This window comes from Podarcis liolepis (assembly GCF_965112155.1).
Source record: "Podarcis liolepis genome assembly, chromosome: 5".
Lineage (NCBI taxonomy): Eukaryota > Metazoa > Chordata > Lepidosauria > Squamata > Lacertidae > Podarcis > Podarcis liolepis.
Genome location: NC_139556.1, coordinates 82,804,458 through 82,825,976, shown reverse-complemented (window position 1 = coordinate 82,825,976; position 21,519 = coordinate 82,804,458). Strand labels below are relative to the sequence as shown.

General features: G+C 44.7%; 2 protein-coding genes across 2 annotated transcripts in view; one reads left to right on the top strand and one right to left on the bottom strand.

The window, feature by feature from the left end:
* The first annotated feature begins 1,982 nt into the window (after nt 1–1,982).
* Nucleotides 1,983–20,067, top strand: LOC310707402 (ovocalyxin-32-like). The gene is made up of 6 exons (XM_083504585.1): nt 1,983–2,273; nt 14,030–14,092; nt 14,634–14,790; nt 17,042–17,169; nt 18,628–18,693; nt 19,461–20,067. The coding sequence occupies exons 1-6, from the start codon at nt 2,016–2,018 to the stop codon at nt 19,623–19,625; spliced, it is 837 nt and encodes a 278-aa protein (XP_083360711.1). The 5' UTR covers nt 1,983–2,015; the 3' UTR covers nt 19,626–20,067.
* Nucleotides 20,068–20,404: 337 nt separating this feature from the next.
* Nucleotides 20,405–21,519, bottom strand: part of GFM1 (G elongation factor mitochondrial 1) — a 36,985-nt gene continuing 35,870 nt past the window's right edge. Inside the window, 2 exon segments of the mRNA XM_083504112.1 lie at nt 20,405–20,816; nt 20,822–20,823. Coding sequence (XP_083360238.1) covers nt 20,640–20,816; nt 20,822–20,823 — 179 coding nt within the window. The 3' untranslated portion in view covers nt 20,405–20,639.

Genomic DNA, 21,519 nt, shown 5'->3' with positions numbered 1-21,519 from the left:
GGCTGGGTTAAGGTGGCCATCTGCAGAGCTGCAGCCTCGGAGTGCTGGCCTGGACCCCTTCCCTCAAAGAGCAACAGGTCCTGAGGCTCTAGAGACAAGCGGTTTTGTGCCAGTGTAGCCCAGAAGCCCCAGTTCTGAACAGAGTTATCTACATGATATTTGAGAGAGGAGAGTAGGGGAGAAGTAGCTTCCCACAGGGCTTGCCCTTTCCCCTTGTCCCCTAATATTCCCCACCCCCTTTAGAAATTTAGCATGCGGAACAAAGCTCATCACCTCATCATATATAATTATAATATGTATAATATTAATATTATTATTATTATTACCCCGGTCGGCATGTATGGCAGTATAGTACTTGTGTGTGAAAGGGTGTGTCATGTATTTCAGCTCTGGGTTGCAAAGAACAGTTAGTTTTACAAGTGTGTGTGTGTGTGTGTGTGACAACTTCCAGAGGGGCCATCTGGTTAGATTGTAATGGATTACTCTGAAGTCATTTTGGCACCAGGTGGAAAAGAAAATCACCCCAACACCCTCTTTCCCCTTGCTCCTGGCCTGCCCACTGCCAACCTGTCTTGTATTTTTCCAGAACAAAGATGGCAGCCCTATTCTCCCACCAATACCAACCCTGATCTCCCCCCCACACACACCTCTCTTCTCCCCCAACCTTATACTGTCAAAAACATTAGTGTCTCACTTTGATAACAGATCTCTATAAAGGACTCTATGAACTGAAACCAGAGACGTAGTATGTACTTCTGTAACCCAAGAAAATATTTAATAAAAACAATGGGGGGGGGGAATCCTGGGACTATAGGTCCCATCATCCCTGTTGGCTGGGGATGATGGGAGCTGGAGTCCCAATAACATCCTGTTCAGTACCACTCAGCAGGAGCCCATATTGTTTTCTTGCTATGCTTTCAAGCAGGGATACGTATCACTAAAGGCAGATTAATAGTACTTTGAGAGTGACTACACGTGCTTTGTAAATTTAGAACACATTGCTTGTGAATGATGGGAATTGTAATTTAAAATGTAAACTACTCAAGGCTGAAGTCATTTTTTATATATATAAAAATGCCACTTTGTAAAGGTTGTTCAGTGAAGTTTGATAAAAAGTTACAACTGCAGTCATTGAAAAAAATCAAGACAAAATGAAACAGAATAACTAAACTATAATGCAAAAGTTAATACCTTTATTGTATAAAAGGGACGCGGGTGTCGCTGTGGATTAAACCACAGAGCCTAGGACTTGCCGATCAGAAGGTCAGCGGTTTGAATCCCTGGAATGGGGTGAGCTCCCATTGCTCGGTCCCTGCTCCTGCCAACCTAGCAGTTCAAAAGCACATCAAAGTAGATAAATAGATATCGTTCTGGCGGGAAGGTAAACGGTGTTTCCGTGCGCTGCTCTGGTTCACCAGAAGTGGCTTAGTCCTGCTGGCCACATGACCTGGAAGCTGTACGCTGGCTCCCACGGCCAATAAAGCGAGATGAGCGCCGCAACCCCAGAGTCAGCCATGACTGGACCTAATGGTCAGGAGTCCCTCTACCTTTACCTATATTATATAAAAGCGAACAAGAAACAAAGGAAGCAGTTAAATAAATATTGGAAGGTGCACTGAGGCCTTTTTAAAGCAGCTGCTCGCTCCTGCCGTGTATGTCTACTGGAAATGACCAAATCCAACAGGTGCCTCTTCCTCTGGAAAGGCAGGATGATGTTAAACCACGTTGTCGTTTGGGGGGAAAGGGGTCGCTGGCTCCTTTCCCGAGAATCCGCCCCAGCCCTCCCAGGCGCGGGTCACGCTGCCCTACTCGACGCCCCCGTCGAGGCGAGCGGAAGGCCGCAGGGCGTGGGCGCTGCTGCGAAGGGCGCCTCCTCCTGTCTGGGGCCGGAGCCAGGCGGCGGGCGGCGGGGAGGAGGCGGGACCGGCTTCCGGAGAAGGGAAGCCCGCACTATTTGTACTTGGCCGGCCTCTCCGGCTCAGCCACTCGCTCGCCGCCTCCTGCCGGGGAAGAAGATGCTGCGCTCGGAGACGACCCTCGTCTTGGCGGCGCTGCTCGCGCTGTTCTGGCCCGCTGCAGGCGACCCGGCCCCGCCGAAAGCGCTCTGGAAGCAGCAGCAGCAGCAGCAGCAGCAGCAGTTTCGACTGTCGCTGAACCCTTACACCGCGCTGGCCCGCCGGCCCGCGCAGACGGCCCTCGACTTCTTCAACTACCTGCAGAGCTCGCCCAGCTCTCTGCGGAGTCTGGCGTACGTCAAGAAGGCGTCCTCCAAGGTAAGGCAGGGCAGGGCTCCTTGGGCCGAATGGTCTAGGGGGACAGGGAAGCGCACTCTGCACTCTGCACATGGGCAGAGGCACGGCGCTTTGGAACGCCGCCGTGGGAATCGCTCAAGGGGGCGTGGCTTAAGTAACATGTGGGGTAAGCATTTGTACCGGGAGTGGGGCCCATGGGCGTGGGCAGGGAGGGGCGGCTGCCCCCCTAAATCAATTAAATCAGTACAAAATGCTTAACTGAGGTTCTGCCCCCCACCCACCCCCGCAATCCTGGCCAAACCCATGAGAGGGGCTTTCTCCAAAATCCACGCGCAGTGTCTGGAACAGAGCCTTTTGTGGTCCTTTGCAGATGGAGTGGACTCTATTCTGCAAAAGCAGCTTCTGACTCCTTAATAAATGTGTCAAGTCCTTAAGGCACCACAAGACAGCTTTTGCTTGTGAAATGGTTCCCTCTATGGAAATCCTCTTGTTAATATCCCCCCCCCCAGCCTTTGTGCCTTTTGAGGTGGCAGAAATGTATAGTAGGCAGTTGTGTGTGTGTTCAGCTCCTTTCTGGAGAAAGCTTCACCTGTAAAACTTCTGTCTGACTCACCAGAAAAAAAGTTGGCAACTCCGCTTGCTCTATGTACAATACTATGGAATTTACTTGTAAACTGAAGAAAAGGCGGACTGTCACACAGAAGTTTACCATGTGGGTGAGCCCACTGGGTCCTGTCCATGCACACCTGCACTTGATTTGCAGTAAAATGCTGCTTGGTAAGGTAAGGTAGCAGGAAGACCCTCAAGCTCGAGAGAGTGGAGCTGGAAAGTTCAGCTGGGCTCCAGGGCAACTTGTTTGCTCTGCCTGCTGGGAGTGTGGCCAACATGTGTGATGCTCTGGCATAATGCAGGCTTGTAGTGATGGTCACCAACTGTATTCACATGAATGGCTCATAATGAAGCTAGATTGTTCGTTTTTCTCAATTTGGGTTCGAATCCTGGAATGTCAGAGATCTAATCCAAGCCTTTGCAACGCAGGAATCTTCTGCCCACCATGGGGCTTGAACCCTTGACTCTGAGATTAAGAGTCTCACTCTCTACTGAGTGAGCCATCCCAACTGGCCTAGGGGAAAACTCATCAAAACACAATACTTCATAAGAAACAAGAGGCTAGATGCCCAGGGAGATATGGATTGTGGCTAATGCTGTGTGTACGCTGCTTCTGAAACCAGCTGTGGGAGTACACTGGTTGTGGAGTATATGGGAGTGTGTGCAATGCCTTGAAGGGCTTTAAAAGGGATGCGGGATAAGCTTATTCATGGTTGAAAATGGACACCAGTTGCTGCAGGGCACAGCTGGGGAGAGTAATGTTGCACTCATGGCCTGCTTGCAAGCTTCTGAAACGGATAAAAAAGCTTTACAGAGAACAATTAAAATTGCCCAGAATGTTATTGGGCTCCGACTACCAACCCTGGATGAGATCTTCACGTCTCGCATCTTGAAGAAGTCACATAATATTCTGAGAGATCCCACCCACCCTGCTCACAACTTCTTTGAACTATTGCCTTCGGGCAGAAGATATAGGACAATGAAAACACGAACCACACGCCTTCTGAATAGTTTCTATCCAAGAGCTCGGATTGCACTAAATAATGATCTCAGGGCCAGTTGCAAGGTTTAGTAAGCAGGGAGTAGGAAGGAATGAGATAGGTTTTAGGTTATGTTATGCCTTTAATAGGTCATGCTATATTCTGGATTATGTTATGTTTTATAGATTATGTCTAAATAGGATGAGAGTGTCGGAGATATGTGCAAATGTATATGTGAACCCGGTCTTTGGGTGGGTGTTTGATTTTCGTTGTTGTGTATACTGTGTATATACGGACAATGACAATAAATTTATCTATCTATCTATCTATCTATCTATCTATCTATCTATAGAAGGGACTGTTCACATAAAAACTCAGTGATGTGAGCTTTGTTGCTCAACAGTGACAAGTTGCTAATCTGCAGAAGGGATGGGTGATCTTTCTTGCTTTTCATGCATGTTTCTGTATGTTAATGACTTGTTGGGTAGCTAAAATTGTAGGGTACTAGAATTTATGTAAATGTGTACAGGGTCTTTTTGCAATAAAACTGATTATAACTTGATGCAAGTGTTTAACAATTGGGGCTGTTAAGTCTGACCGTACATCGCTGTGATATAATGTGGACTTCCAGAAGGGTAAAACTACAAGTCTTAACCACAGTGTAACTTACAGTTTCCTAAAAACGTAAACCTGGCAGCTATAGAATACACTATGTGCATTTATAATAGCTATTTTATATATTGTAGTGTCAACATTTTTAAATTAAATGTTTTACATTCAAAAAAGAAGAAGGAGGGACTGTGAAGGCAGGATGAAGGATTAAATAGAAATTTGGTCTGAACTAGCAGGACTCTTAAGTTCTTGTGATAGGATGGGAACAGCTTGGGCTGAAACTGCACATTTCCAGAGAACTGATGACTCCTAGTGTCCAGCTGTTCATTTCATTGGTACTTTGAATCATGAGTTCACCAGAAATTTGTCCCCCCAACTCTGCGGAGTCATTGGCAAAGCTGCTAGACTGAAAGTTTTAGCATTGTTCCTGAAGAATGTTTCCAAGAGGGCACTTGTGAACTATTTAGAAAGACAAGGGGGCAGGGTCCTAAAATTTCTGTTACACACAACTGCTCCAGATGGGATGCTTTATCCTGGTGTTGCCTTGGCAGTGAAATATTTCAGTGTTTGTGTTTGATTTGAAGGACCTACAGTTTTATTTAGCAGACCTTAGTGGAAGCCGCTTCCTTAGTGCTAAGTTATTGTGTCAAACAGTGAATACTTAGCAAGAAAATTGCTTAATTCAAATAACATGAGTTTTTTATGTTGGAAATCTTGGTGACCTCCTTTTTCCATTAAGCCGTATTTTGCAAACACAATGCTTGAAGCTGGAACTCTGTAATCATGGAGGAGCATTTGAGGTTTGTATACCATGCTGTGAGATGGAGATCCCATAATATTCAGAATTTGCACACTGCTTTTTTCTTCTAAAGAAGGCCTAAAGCAGCTAAGCAAAAGAACCACCACCAAAACCCTCATGGCCTTAAAATAGCAATTAACATAATGCCAATGTCAAGATCTAAGCAGAAAAAAATACAACTCTAAGTAATCTAAGCAATCAGTACAATATATTTACAAGTGCAGGCAAAATAGCTCAGTCAGAGCCTGAGACACAATCTCGGGGTTGTGGGGTCAAGCTCTATGTTGGGTGGTGAAAAGATTCCCGCATTGCAGGAGGTTGGACTACGTGATTCTCGTGGTCCCTTCCAACTTTGATTCTAAGAAAAGTTATGTCTAGGCCAACAGACAATGGACAAGCTGATGTTATCCTACTCCCAAAGAATCCATGACTACCACCTACGCTCCCCAAAAGATCAACTCCCCAGTCTAATCTGAAATAAAAGACGAAAAGAGAGAGTCTCCGGAGGAAGACACTGCCCTAGCACCATGAGTCATACCTTGGCTTTTGCAGATAAGAGATGAAAGAAAAAGGAAGTGACTCTCATCCTGCACTCTCTTCTTGTCAACGATGGGGAGGCAAAAGTTAGTTTGACAAAACCTCAGAACCCTCAGAGCACAGCCACACTCATAAAAAAAAAGAGGTAAGAGGCTGGAATAGGGCTGGTGCTTGCAGCTTCCCCCAAGGGACAATTGGAGGTGTGAACCTCAGCAGAAGTGCTCCCTCCCTATCGAATGCAGAAGTGGTTACAAGCAGCCAGATGGAACTACTTTGCTGGGTGGGTGGAGTTCCTTCTTCAAGGCATCCAGGTCTCTTTAGGTGTGTCTGTTGAGTGCCTTCAGCAGCAAAAAATTCTGGTACCAGGGCAGGGTCTATCGAAAGGAAGGTTCCCCCACCCTGCAGTGCCCAGCTGTTCTGACTTATGACACTGGGCTGCTGCTGTGCTCCCTTTAAACCCTGATGAGTGGTTCTTAAGGGGCAGTTTTGCAGATGAATCGCATCCATCACAAATTCCAGAAGAGCCACATATTGGGGCCTGTTATTAAGCCTGATCACATACTCTTTCACCCAGTGTTAAGTTACCAGTCCGTTCTGTCCTACAGAATAAATTAACTTGCAGTATGAATCTTGTAGTAACTTGTAGTGTGAATCTGCCCTTAGTTAATCTGGGTAGACTCCCAGTCAGCAGTGTGTAAGCAAAGTTCACACTTCCTCCTCATAGAAAAGGAGATAAAGGACACATTGGACCAGGTATTCCCTCTGGCATTTGTCACACATTTTGAGATGCTGTTGATTGTTCTAGCATCTCCCAGTTATAATGGCATTAAAATTGTATTGTTATGACTTTGGATCATATATGAACGGTAGGGTTTAGCACAAAACCATAATTCAAAGTTGGCTAATGGCTTTTTCCAAGCAAAACTGGATCGGTTTAATGTGATTGGTTCCTTCTTGCACTGCCTTGTACATTTGTGATTGAATAGTCCCAACTGGGTCAGGCCAGAGGCCTGTCTAGACCAGTATCTTTCCCCCTTAGTATCCAGTCAGATGCCTATGGGAAGCCCACAAGGCTGTGATAGCTTAATCATATTTTAAAGTCCATTGCGACATCTTGTGGCAGTGAATTTCATAAATTAATTAATTCCTTTGTAAAATTCTCTTCTTTCGTATGTCTTGCATTTCCTTCCCATTGGATGTCTCTGAGTTTTCTAGTATAATGAGAGGCATATGAATTTGACATTTTACAGCCATGCTCACACAATGAGATACAGCTGTTTCAGAATGCTAACAGTCATTTATTTATTTTTGGCACAAAGAGAGAGTAGTCACTTTGCCAATGTTTCCTAAATGAACTTTCAATTTAGGATCTTGTGAGCCAATATCCAAGTGGTTTGCATTTCCAGGGGTTTCAGGATTGAGGCGTAGCAGAGACTGTGGTGTCTTTATGATATATGATTTATTTAAAAACACACACACACACACACACACACACACACAATCTAAGCCTATGATAGAGGGGTTCACAGTATTAACACCACCAAAAGGGTCTTATTTCTTCCATAGTCACAGCCTTTGATTCAAACAGAAACCAAACATTGCTCTCGAATTCTGCTCTGACTCTCTCTAGCTTTCTGCTTTCCTTCTAGGTCGCATCACTTCCAAACCCTCTAACTAACCATTAGCTGGGAAGGTGACCCCACCCATCTGCCATCTCACACAGAGACCCCTTCCTTTTTTAAGGGAATGGCCCATCTCCCAGGCTATCGCCACAAGAAACTAGCCTGGCTTATATTTTAACACTTGCTGGATCCAGGAGTTAGAAGGGTCTTTGCATACAGTCTACATCCTCCCCCACCCACTCAAAACCATACAAAGGCTCAGTTGTCAGCAGCAAAGAGAATGGGAATTCGTGGTGAAAGCCATTCACACATTTTCAAAAAAATTATGTTATCCAAACAGGCAATGTTTGCTAATGAATACAATTGTAAAGCCAGGGGTATGTTGTGCTATCCAAGCATGCTAATGAAAAACCAGGCTTCTTGTTTGGATCTCTGGCACAGCCAAGTGCTGATGAGGCTGTATACAGCCGAGGATAAACATATTCAGCCTCACTTGTGAAGATCTCAAAGAGCCCCCTGCAAAACTAGTCCAAGTGGGTTAAGACCAAAGCTCTCCTAAGATCTGCGGCTGGCTCTAATCTCCACTTGAATAATAAATCTTGTATTCCATTCTGTCCCTTTGAAAATCTGAAGAAATATTCTTAAACAGGCAGCAAAAAGCCTGGGGCAATGTTTTCTCTCCTCCCCAGCCTCTGTTGTATTTCAGAGGTATTCGCTGGGTAGAAAAAGACAAGAGTAAGCATTCTTTGTAATGTTTTACAAAACAAACCAGCTGTCTGGCCAGGATTGAAGGAGGGTGTTTGTTAACATTTCCAGCCTTTGGACTTCATCAAAAGTGTGTTTCTTTGGATGAAGTTTGATCTGAAGCTATTCTTCTATGGAAAGACCTACTGCTTTGGGAGCAGGGCAGGTGGTGGTGGAAGCAGCGGTGGGGAAGACGCAGCACAATTTCATGTGCTCAAAGAACCTATTCAGAACACTCTACCTCTTTGATTCCAGCTTGGCATAAATACTTGCCAGTTCCAGGGACTCCATATATACTTGCTTGGCATGGTAGATGTCACCTTGTGGCTTGCTAAATGCAAGGAGGTTCTTTTAATGAGATTCAGAAGCAATACAAACACAAGGGAGTGAGAAGATTAAAGATCTTGTTCTAAACAGCAAGCATTATATACATTACCAAGCAAGGGCTTTGATCTGCCACTGGGAAGCCTTCAAGAAGTGGCCAAGTGGCCCCTAGGTAGCCTTCGGTTGCACGACCCACTGGCCATCAGTTCATGCGTGAGCTTCTCAGAACTATGCCCAAAACGCATCTGATTTATAGGTAGCTAACTTGTTAGCCTATGTGCCTTGCTCTGCTAGCTAGTGCAGATTATTATTTCGCTAGCCCCCTCTTCCAATACTGCACATTCCTCCAAACAATGTCTACAATCAAAGAAGGTCAGAAGGTACCCTGCATTATCACTTCTTTCCAACAAATTAAAGGCTGTTCTCAGCCATCAAAGAACAGAACAAGAGATAGAGGAGAAGTAAACAGAGGCAGGAAGAGATAACCATGCTAGATCACTAGCTCCTCGAAATGACAATTATCTTCTACAAAAGACTGCCCATACACCTTGCCAACCTATGCCCACCTACCATATCCTTTTTACAGGCATGGACCTCTTTGGGGTTAGAATTTGGCAGCTTCTAGCCTGTAACCTAAGGGGTGTTCACTCTTTACACTTTCGCGTCAGGAAGTCTATGCCACAATAAATCTGCTAAGTCCTCAACGTGCCACAAGGCTTTTGGCTCCTTTTTTTTTAATGCAACAGACCAACCTAGCTAACCCCTCTGATAGAAATTGTATTTGATTCAGACAATGTTCCTGCAGCTCACACACCCAATGGAAGGAAGTATCCTTCTACAATGTGATCCCTCTGGGTTGCAACGTCAAGCCTGCAAGTGCTTGTTGGCACCATTTTCTGGATGTTGCTGCGGGAGTATTGCAAGCACAGGTGTCATTGTGGCCATGGTAAATCAGTTTATCCCACCACCACCATTTTTTAAACTCTTGCCCTTCCCCTAAATAGCTCTGTTCCCCCGCCCCCCATTTTACCTACATTACCCTCACCCGACATATTGCACTAACATTACATTAGCCTCATAACTCAAGAGTGTGACTTGCTCCACATCGCACAAATAGGTTTGTCACTGAGCTTGAACCCAAGTCTCATCAGTCCAGATCCAATACACTATCAACTATACCATTCTGATCTAAGCAATGCCCTATTTTTATGCCCACAATCTTATTGTATACAACTCTTAACCCAACAGCAAACAAAGGAAGTGGCAACTGGCTGTGTGGAGGTTTTGCACAACCATCATTGGGTTGTATGGAAAAAAGCTGTGCGAATCACATCTCGGTAGACTCCATTACTGATCTCTCTCTCTCATGCTGGAACAATCTTGAAAACGATTCCCTTTTGGATGTTTTGAGTTTCCCTCCTAGTAGAAACCTTGATATAGCTTTTAAATATAAAAGGAGACGATTCATTATGGGGATTCCTTCACTTCCCAGATATCCAGCTTGCTTTGCAGTGGTGAAATTCATTATTGTTTCTTTCCAGCTGCCAGATCTCCTCTTGCACAGAGCTTCCATTCCTTGAGTGCTCCGATGCAGAGCATAGCACAGTGATATTAGAAGCCGGGCTTGCCAAACTTTCCCTTAGTAAGCAGCTATCTAAAAGATAGGAATCTGATCCGGGACAGAATTTGGCTGTCTTCTAACTCTGCCCCCACCTCCCTGCTTTTAATCTGATTTCTACCAATCCCTGTTCTACACCTAGGACATTATACAACACAATTCTTAAGCAAACTTCATTGATTTCAGTTGACTTAGGCTGCAATCCTATAACACACTTATTAGGCAATAAGTCTCATTAAGTAAACGGTGGGCCTTATTGACTAACACAACTAACAACTCGGCCATAGGCATTCCTATTCAGAAGAAAGCCCTACTGGGCGCAAAGGGAATTCCTCCCATACAAATGTATCTAGGATTACCATATAAGAAGATACTGAGGAGAGGGGCATTTTTGGGGGGACTGCCCTGCCACTTTCACACCCCCCCCAAAAAACCCCCACACAAAATGTCCCTTAAGCAAGCTCCCCAAACGTCAACCTCAATCCTGCTCTTACAAGCTAATTTCCTGGAACTTGCTTTAGGGTGAGTATTTTTTAATGTGGCAGTACCTTATAAGGGAGGGGATGTGGGTGGCGCTGTGGGTTAAACTACAGAGCCTAGGACTTGCCGATCAGAAGGTTGGCAGTTCAAATCCCCTTGACGGGGTGAGCTCCTGTTGCTCGGTCCCTGCTTCTGCCAACCTAGCAGTTCAAAAGCACGTCAAAGTGCAAGTAGATAAATAGGTACTGCTCCAGCAGGAAGATAAATGGCGTTTCCGTGCACTGCTCTGGTTCGCCAGAAGTGGCTTAGTCATGCTGGCCACATGGCCACAGCTGTACGCCGGCTCCCTTGGCCAATAAATCGAGATGAGCACTGCAACCCCAGAGTCGGCCACAACTGGACCTAATGGTCAGGGGTCCCTTTACCTTATAAGGGCTGCCTTGTAAAAAATGTGCTTAGCTTCCATTGTTTATTATGAAGATGCGAATAGTTCCTATTAAATCCACTGATTTCAGAGGGTCTGCTTTGAGTATGACAAAATTTGAAAGCAGCCCTGTGGTCCTAAAGTTGGCGGGTTTCACTTCACACCCTTTACCAAAGCAGCTGTTATTTACGGCATTTTAATGAGACCATAGAGAGAGTCGCACGTTTCCATTTCCTTTGTCAGGTCTAGTTTGACCCAGAAACAGCCTGCTTGTTGATGTAAAATGTCAGACATAGTAATACAGTCGTAGGGGTTTGCTTGTGAGTCAGGATCATCACTGAGGGATGAGCAATACATTATCACTCAGAGGATAATGTGCTGTTAGTAACAGACTGACAAAAAGAAGTAGTTTTTAAACAGCACACATCTTTTGAAACTGGCAAACACCTGTGTATAATACATAAACTTGTCTGTCTTCCTGTATGACTTGATATTCTAAATTTTCAAAGGAGGCTGGACATTGGTGGATAATATTGCTTATAGAATGTTCCTCTTCAACCAGGCCTTTTGACTGGTTAATATTCTACAACCTTTTAAATGTCTTTGAGGTGGTGGTGCATTTATTGTTTTGTTGTTTTTGTTTTAAGTATTTAGTTGTGCTTTTACCTCGTATTTTATCACATGAACCGCCCTGAGAAACATCACTGTTATAATAATGCTGCGTATAACCACAAGGCATTCACTTTAAAAAGCAATAGTCCTTTTTTACTTACACTGATCTTCAGCTCTATAAAGGATTTTATTAGAACGACTTTTTATCTCTCTGATGATCAGCCTATCACTAAATTTGATCAAGACTGCTGACTATGTTTTACCACAGCAGGTTTAAACATCCTGTTCTAACTAATATAAACAAAGTTAAGTTTTCAGCTTACTTCTGGTAATTTTAAACGGAGACGTGACTATCAGGAAGGGACCCTGAACCTCTGAATTTGCCACTATACCATTGCATGCACTGACAAACTATGGTTGGTTGGAAATGGAAATGAAGGCTTCTGATTGCCTTCTCCTAGCGATGCTGGAGGAGGAGTATACAAGCCAGACTCACATGATGCTAACACTGGGCTCTCAAATTTCAGCAGCGCCCCGTGCGACACTAAAATCCTCCCCCCATTGCTGCCTCTTGCACTCTGTTCTGGAGCATTATTTTGGTGCCCCCTGCAAATCAGTGCCCAGTGCAGCCATACCAGTCGTGCCACCCTCAAACTGCCTCTGCATTTAACCATAAAAAGGTAAAGGTAAAGGGACCCCTGACCATTAGGTCTAGTCGTGACCGACTCTGGGGTTGCGGTGCTCATCTCGCTTTATTGGCAGAGGGAGCTAGTGTACAGCTTCTGGGTCATGTGGCCAGCATGACTAAGCCGCTTCTGGTGAACCAGAGCAGCACACGGAAATGCCGTTTACCTTCCCGCCAGAGCGGTACCTATTTATCTACTTGTACTTTGACGTGCTATCGAACTGCTAGGTTGGCAGGAGCAGGGACCGAGCAACGGGAGCTCACCCCGTCGCGGGGATTCAAACCGCCAACCTTCTGATCGCCAAGCCCTAGGCTCAGTGGTTTAACGTCCCACAGCGCCACCCGCATCCCAATACTCTGCATTTAACCATACTTAGCATTATATCTGAACCAGCAGGGTAGGGTTGCCATGTTTCAAACAGTGAAAATCTGGACAGCTTTTTTGGTGAGGGGGAGAGGAGAGATGATTTCTGCCTGGACATTGCTGCCAAATGTAGTGTTCGGGATATGTCCAAGAAATTCCGGATATATGGCAACCCTACACCAGGGTCTTGGCTTATAAAAAGCTATATAATGATTCCTCAGGTTACTTTGTTCGGCCCTAACAGAACACCATGTTACTATCAATTTTACAGATAGGGGCGTCTAAGCAATGTGATGCTACCAGGGCTAGAAATGCTGTTAAACAAATCCACGAATAAGTGACATTTATTAAAACCTGAACAGTATTCAGTGGCCAGATGTAATGCCTGAAGCTAGATATCTCTTGAAGCAGTATTTTTTCTGCTTCTTCTTTTCTGTATTGAAAGATTAATCTTGCAGAGGTAAAATGATTCCTCAGTGCATTTCTTTGCTAGCGAGGAGCCTATAAAACAAGCAGTGCATTGTCAAGGTCTAAACTCTCTAGCAAGCCGTTCTGGAATTCCCTCACCCTTCCTTATCTGTCTAGCTTGCATCCTTTCGGGATATGCAGAAATGGTGCTTGAAAATGTACCTGCTGTTTTGGACAAGAGTTTAGGGACCAGGTCAGTGTCGTTCACTGGAGTGTTTCCAAATGGCCAAGCATTTTTAAATAACTGTGGAGATGCATGGAAATTAAGCCCTGTACAGACACACACGGCTAGTTTCATCGTGAAGTTGGATGACTACAGCTGCCAATTAATTGGATAGCTCCCGTTCTGCCCTTGTGCCTGTAACTGCAGCCAGTTCTTCCTGATGCTCAATTAGAAACTTTGTGGTCTAATCACAGCTCATGTGAAGGGGCTTGTGTGTGCAGACAAAATGGTTGTGAATACCTTGAAGTAATAAGCCAAGATATAATCATACGAATGCAGCCTCTCTTGGGCAAGCAGAAACCAAAAAAAGACCTTTTGAAAGTTTTACTGAGGGTTGGAAAGGAAGTTTTGTTTTTGGATCATGCAGACAAGTTCTTACAACGTATAAATTAAGGAGAAGTTCGCTACATATTTATCATTCTTTTTTTAAAAAAACAAAAACAAACCCCACAACATTTGTTAGGAAGGTTTGATTTAAATCGCCACACAAAAGGGCTCATTTGAACCATTTCTTTCAATCAAGTTTCCAACTTTGAACCTACAGCAGGACATCATTTGAATTCTAAGTATGATTATAATGTGATGCTTCTAGGGGGCTTTTTTATGCCTCTGGATTCATTGTTGTTCTTTTAAAAATAATGCTGTGAAGTGCAACTGTTGCTTCTTTCTCTTCCAGTTTATCCCAGGAGTTGAGCGCAAGTACTCCCTGAAGTTTGCTACAAAAGATGCTAAGTCTGGGGTAAGTTTGCACAATAAAATGGAACTTTGTATCACATGTGGTACTTCCCAGACATGTTTTTGCTGAGTCTTCCTTTGATAATCGCTGGCCGCTGCCCAAGTCACTTCTCTTATCCACAGCGAAAGCAACAAACCTGTTGTGGCTTCTTGGTGCTTGACCTATTGGCAAACAAGGGTCTGCACAACCCTTGGCTATAATGGATTCCCTTTTGCCTTCTAGACACCTGCTGAAAATTGTTCTGTATAAGCAGAACATATGACTTGGTTGCAGCTGTTTTTAAGCCTAGAAGACTAGGAGTCCAGATTGACATTCTAGCATGTGGAAGAAGGGTTAATATGTCCCCCACTTACTGTTTTCTGACCCAGCACACGCACCCAGCCTAGTTTTTGCCTCCAGAAATTATTTGCTTATGCAGCACTTATTCTCAGAATGTGCTTCTTGGACTCACTAGTGGGTTCTCTGGACCAGGCATGTGGTAATGTAAAAGACTTTCAATTGGAAGTAAATAGCATCTTTTTGTGTTTTGTTTTTTCCCCCTAAGCAAAATCTAGGCTCATGCCTTGCAACTGTTCGGTACCAGAGAGAAAAGCCTAAACCGAAGGTTGATATTGTGTGCCCACACAGCAAAGACCCAGAGGGCCTAGGCCATCTTCCGCAGAATATGCTACAGGACGTCGCCTTGTTCCGCAGCATCAGAGGTATATCTCTTGCAAATGAGCTCTATGGTATCTCTCATTCCAGTTAGCAAAATTAATCAATGTTGCATGAACCTGGACTGATAAGAGATGCCAGGAAAACTAGTGATGAATGTCGTGATCCTGCACTTGTTACAGCTGCCTGTGGTTTGCAAGTCCAGTAACACGAGGGCTTTCTTCTTTAGTAATCAGTAGCTATTTCCCCTTTCTTTTTCTGACTGTGGGAGAAGGCAGAAGGGTAGCCAAGTTGCTGAGGCTTAATCCTTTTGAGTTCCTAATGAATAAGGAACTTGGTCCCTCTATGTGATTTGCACACAAAGAGGAACCATTTCCTTCCTTTCAGCCCAGCGCAGTGCTTGGCCAAAGCGTCTTTGTGGGTGGAAAAGCAGGATGTTAAGAGCAGTCGCAGTGGGTCCTTCACTTCTGGCATTCCCTCAGGTTCACAGCTTGCATGACAGACATGCATATTGGCAAGATGATTATGAGTCCGTGAAGCAGTCTGTCTCTTTCTTTCCTTTCTAAGTAGCACATATATGTTCATTTGTATAAATGTTCATCCTTCGCCTCTCCCACACCCAAAGTGTTTTTAAGGGGGGGGGGGACTGTTGCAAATCAGCTCCTGACATTTGGAAAAAGGCATGGTGGGGGAGAAATGTGTTAGCAGAATTCAAGAACTCTGGAAGTCGCCACATAACACCGGTCTTGAAAGACCTATATTGGCTCCCAGTACGTTTCCGAGCACAATTCAAAGTGTTGGTGTTGACCTTTAAAGCCCTAAACGGCCTCAGCCCAGTATACCTGAAGGAGCGTCTCCACCTCCATCGTTCTGCCCGGACGCTGAGGTCCAGCGTCGAGGGCCTTCTGGCAGTTCCCTCATTGTGAGAAGCAAAGCTACAGGGGACCAGGCAGAGGGCCTTCTCTGTAGTGGCACCCGACCTGTGGAACGCCCTCCCACCAGATGTCAGAGAGAAAAACAACTACCTAACATTTAGAAGACATCTGAAGGCAGCCTTGTTCAGGGAAGTTTTTAATGTGTGGCATTTTAATGTATTTTTAATCTTTGTAGGAAGCTGCCCAGAGTGGCTAGGGAAACCCAGCCTGATGGGCGGTGTACAAGTAATAAATTATTATTATTAGTGTATTTTTCGCCCTATGGGACGCACCGGCCCATAGGACGCACCTAGTTTTTTGGGGGGGAAATCAAGGGGAAAAAATTTATTTCCCCCCCAGGTTTGCGCAGCCATCCCCAAGCTAGAAGAGGGAGACGGAGCGCTCTGTCTCCCTCTTCTGCCTTCAGGGACAGCCTCTCTAGCCTCCGTGGGGCAGCGCACTCCGCTGCCCTGCAGAGGCTTTACGCAGCCATCCCCAAGCTAGAAGAGGGAGATGGAGCGCTCCATCTCCCTCTTCTGCTTTCAGGGACAGCCTCTCTAGCCTCCATGGGGCAGCGGCTTGCTCCGCTGTCCCCCGAGCTTATGGGGCTGGCGATGGGGAGAAGCAGGCTTGCTTCTCCCCCCGCCAGCCTTCAGATCAGGTCAGGGAATAGCGGGGTGGCGGCGCTCCGCCTCCCCACTATCCCCCGAGCTTGTGGGCTGCAGGCTGCTGCCCGCGAGCCCGCGGGACCTCCCGCCGGGCTTGCAAGGCTTGCGGATAGCTTCCTGAAGCCTGCATTCACCCCATAGGACGCACACACATTTCCCCTTCATTTTTGGAGGGGGAAAAGTGCGTCCTATAGGGCAAAAAATACGGTATATTTAGAGGTCCAGCTAGCTCAGCATTGTCTATATTGACTAGCAGCCGCTTCCCAGGATTTTCAGACAAGGATCTGTCCCATCCCGACCTGGAGACGCCAGGAATTGAATTGGGGATCTTCTCAGTGCAAAGAAGATGCTCTGCCACTGAGCTATAGTGGTCAAATTGGTGCTTTCTGCAGCCAGCTTCCTCCTACTGAAGCCGAAGTGAGGCAAAAACTCACATAATCTGTTTTTCCAAAGTTCACCGGAGATAAATGGATTTTTGTTTTCCAAGAAATGGAAGCACGATCAGGCCAGCTCTGCCATTCTTAATATTGGCAACTCTTCTCACCCTCGTTCTTAAAATTCCCGGGGGGGGGGCTTGCAGCATATGCAACTAGGCCTTGAGCATCCGTCACAGGACCCCAGGAGAGCCTTCGTCTGCTTGTCATAAAAGAATCTCATTATCCTTTTCCCTTAAAAACACACACAAACACATACATACACTATTTTTCTGTCTGCAGATGGCAACAAGCCCTCTCAGGATCTTCTGCAGAATTTGGCCGCCATTGGAAACAGTTACATCTCATGGGAGAAATCATCTGAACGCATAAGTTACACCGTGACACAAGTGACAAATTTGAAGCCGTGGGTAGGTGAAATTCTACGCCTGCACAAGGGGAAAACGGGCAGCAGATTTTGCAGGCCTCAGCAGCAGCGGGGGCAAAGCTCATTGTGCCCTCGGACAACCTTCCATCTGTCTACCTCCTTACTTACAGCCAGTCTAAGGGGTGCGGTGCCTGTCAGCCTCCTTAGTCTTGGTGTTGCCTTTGTACGGAGGAGGAGGGGTGTGTGTGTGCGTGTGTGTGTGTGTGAGTGAGTGGTGGACTGGCTGGACGCAGTCGAGTGGTGCTTACTCCCTGGTAAGTATGTTTTAAGCTTAAAAAAAAAAGGGTGACTCATTTTTCTCTGCCATCAAATGCAAACACAAATGTAATGCTATCAAGAACCGTATTTTTCGCTTCATAAGACGCACCTAGTTTTTGGAGGAGGAAAACAAGAAAAAAGATATTCTGGATCCCAGAGGCCAGAACAGCAAGAGGGATCTGGCTTCTGTAGCCTCTTGCTGTTTTGGCTTATGGGATAGCCGCGCGCAGCCTCTCCTGGGCAGCGGGAGGAAGGCTTCCCCCAAGAGCCGCACTCCATAGAATCACAGAATCATAGAATCATAGAGTTGGAATAGACCCCAAGGGCCATCGAGTCCAACCCCCTGCCAAGCAGGAAACACCATCAGAGCACTCCTGACATATGGTTGTCAAGCCTCTGCTTAAAGACCTCCAAAGTAGGAGACTCCACCACACTCCTTGGCAGCAAATTCCACCGTCGAACAGCTCTTACTGTCAGGAAGTTCTTCCTAATGTTTAGGTGGAATCTTCTTTCTTGTAGTTTGGATCCATTGCTCCGTGTCCGCTTCTCTGGAGCAGCAGAAAACAACCTTTCTCCCTCCTCTATGTGGCATCCTTTTATATATTTGAACATGGCTATCATATCACCCCTTAACCTCCTCTTCTCCAGGCTAAACATGCCCAGCTCCCTTAGCCGTTCCTCATAAGGCATCGTTTCCAGGCCTTTAAAGAGCGCGCGGAGCGTGTGTGCAGCTCTTTAAAGGGAGCGCTGAGCAGAGCCTCCCACCTGCATTCGCCCCATAAGACGCACACACATTTCCCCTTACTTTTTGGGAGGGGAAAAGTGCATCTTATAGAGCGAAAAATACGGTAAGTTCCAAGATCGGGCACAGCCTCAGTGCAATAAGCAATGATAAACAACAGTAGCTTCAAGCTAGTTGCAAAAGCAGTGGAGGGGTGTGTGGATGTCCTAAGGAAGCTTTGTTGTGTATACCAGAAATGCTATGGCACTTCTTGACTGCACTTGGAATAAAAACAGGTAGTTTTTGCTGATGTAACATGATACACAAAATTGCATAGAGCCACCCCCACCATCCCTGGATCAAATAACAGTTTCTTTCATATTTCACTGAATGCAAATCACTGCATTTTTTAAGTGGAATTTATGATTGACCATTTTCTTTCTAACTTAGTTTCCTGCCCAGGTAAGAAAGTACATTACTTTCTTTGAAGTTGACTACACCGCTCAGCTGACAAGTGATTCCTCAGAGGTAAGAATACATATGCTTGCTTCTCACTCATGTAATAAGTGTGATTGTGCAGCAATCGTCTACTTTGAAAACCAGCATAGTAAGTGGCTAAGAAACTGAGCTGAAATTAGAGTGCATCAGCCATGAATTCACTATGTGGCCTGTCAAGTTGTTCTCTCTCTCAGGCTCAGTAAAACAGAATAAAAAGCTTCAGTATCCTATGTGTTTATTCAGCAGTCCCCCTAAATTCAATAGGGTTTGATCCCTAGTAAGCGGGCTTATTTATCTACTTGGAAGCAAGTCTTATTTGTGTTCAATGGGACTGTGTCTATGATCATCTTAAGCTGCAACCTTGTACCCTTTTCACTGGGGAGTAATCTCCACTAAACTTAACGGGACTTATAAGTGGCAGGCTTGGTGGGAGAGGGCCTTCTCAGTGGCTGCTCCCAGATTTTGGGACTTCTGCTTAAAAGAAGCTAGTCCTTCCACTGGCAGGTGAAGACTTATGTCAACAGGCTTTGAGGAATTGGCTGTTTTTAACGAAAGGGTTTGTGCCATTAAATGTTTATGGCCCATTATCTGTACGCTTGAATAGTTAGTTTTAATTCCATTACTATTTAATTGCTTTTTAATTACTGGGTTTTTTTCCTATTTTGTCTGTCTGGGGGAAAAGGTGGGATCTAAGTAAATAAATGAATATAAGACTTCAGAGTATTTAAGTGTAGAATTGGGCATTCAAGCACTCAACAGTGCTACATAAATACTGATTACTTTGCATGCTTCTCTAGAACCTTACCTGCCATGTGCGTGTTGCCTGGAGACCTGGCTTGACGGCACGAGTGAAATATGACTGCTCTTCAGAGGACGACTCTTCAGAATCTGCAGATGGTTCTGGGGTGGAAGAGGGATCTGCTAATGGGGTCATACTTCAATATGATGAAAGTAATTTTTAAGTAGAAAGAACGCCTGCATTAAAAAGCTGTAAACATTTTTTGGCGAAGGTGTAGATGACCTTCCATTAATATTCCAAAACCACTGTTGTGATTCTTCTATATAAATCATTGCCGCATATTTCAAAGCTTTGCACTAGTCACTTCTGAGCTACCATAAATATCCTCTTTTCTTTGTAATTTCTGAAAAGAAAAAAATATTTTTGCTAAAACTTCTGAAAAACCTTTTTTTTTAATGAAAAGAATATATGTAAAAACTACTGATTTGTCACCAAGTTTCTGGTAGGAGGTAACTTTGTATGAGACAAATTTAATATATAAACAAATGTCTTTTAAGTTTCTTAAAACTGCCATTTTAAATAAATATTTGATAAAATATTTTAAGTTTTGAAAATAAAACAGTTGATGCTAACTTTTAACATCTCCAATAAAATGAATACCGGTACATTTTGTGTATGCTGTCTTATTTTACATGAGTTGGTCAATTTCAAAATTATTCTGTGTAGCAGGGAGAAGGTACTGAATATGCAGGGAAAGTGAAAACCGATTAAAATTATGAACTGCTTTTCATGGGACACTTTCTGAAGCGCATGATAAATTTGCTCCTAAAGACCGACCCGCCTCCAGCAATCTTGTAATTCTCTACTTCAGTTTTAGCTTTCCTAATTCTTTTATCAAGACAAGCATTTTAAAAAGAATTCATGTATCTCTGCAACAGGACAGCTGGCATTGTCTATCATGGGGCTCACATGGGAGGATAAATAGAACATGTGCAGTCAATATAATTTTTAAAGTAAAGCTAAAGACATTTTATTAAATTAAGACAGTGACTAATTAATGGAATTTCTATGTGAACATTTCAGCAACAATCTTTTGGTGACTTAATAAAGTCGAAGTATCGATCCAGGATGAAACTCCGTAGTCTGCTCTGAATATTAAAGAGTCATTAAATCAATAGAGCTTAGCGGCAGTAGAAGTTTGGTGGCAAGTCCTCACGATCAGCTCACATGCAGGGAATCAGCTCTTTGCCTTGCCCTTTTTCACAGGAAGTTGTCCTGTTGCTTCTAGGTATCTGTTAACTAATTCTTCCTGGGTACTGGATAAGCAGGGCTGGTATTTGACATATTCCATTGTGTATTCGCCTTTTCCCTGCAGACAAGAGAACCTCCACATTACGGACAAATTAAACAAATTCTTAACTCTATGCATCACGCAAAACGTGGCATCGTTTCCATGTAACACGTGAAACTAAACATCGTAAATGCAGAAGTGGCACGGCAACCGTTGACTGCCTCTTGAGCAGGCGCCTGAGCTTACAAACCAGCGCTGATCAGTACGTATTTACTCACTGACGATAAAAGGCAGCGAGGGCACTGTCAGCTTCAGAGCATCTCAGTTTAAAACCAGGAAGATAAACATGCAGGACAATGTTAACATAAGGTTACCAGGTGTCCCCGTTTCCCGGGGACAGTCCCCGGATTTACAAATCAGTCCCCATACAAAATCCATTGAAGTTGAAAAGTGTCCCTGGATTCATTGGAAAAAATCTGGTAACCTTATGTTAACAGGGATAAGGATTGAACACATGGGTGGGGGGGGGGTTGCTAATTATAATGGATTAAGAAAGCCTCTGGACCAGAAAATGTAACATAGGTAGTGGCTGGCTTACTCCTATCATGTGTCACAAAAATTGTCAGTTTCTTGATATGCAGCTGCAATCTAACATCTGGGGGTTTATTCCAAGCCTACAGCGCTTCAGACCACCCTTTCCTCTGTGCTTCTTTCCCACTGCACCTTTCCTTCCTTCACATTTTCTCCCGCTGCTTCCACCATTTTCCTTCCCCTCTCTTGATTGCGTTCGTCTCTTCCTCTTCTCCTCCTTTCTCAGAATTGCTTT

Bases quoted from the DNA above. Each gene is read 5' to 3' on its own strand.
- LOC310707402 (XM_083504585.1), top strand. From the start codon at position 2,016: ATGCTGCGCTCGGAGACGACCCTCGTCTTGGCGGCGCTGCTCGCGCTG. The intron at 2,274-14,029 runs GTAAGGCAGGGC...TTTCTCTTCCAG, and splicing joins TCAAGAAGGCGTCCTCCAAG to TTTATCCCAGGAGTTGAGCG. The intron at 14,791-17,041 runs GTATATCTCTTG...TTCTGTCTGCAG, and splicing joins CTTGTTCCGCAGCATCAGAG to ATGGCAACAAGCCCTCTCAG.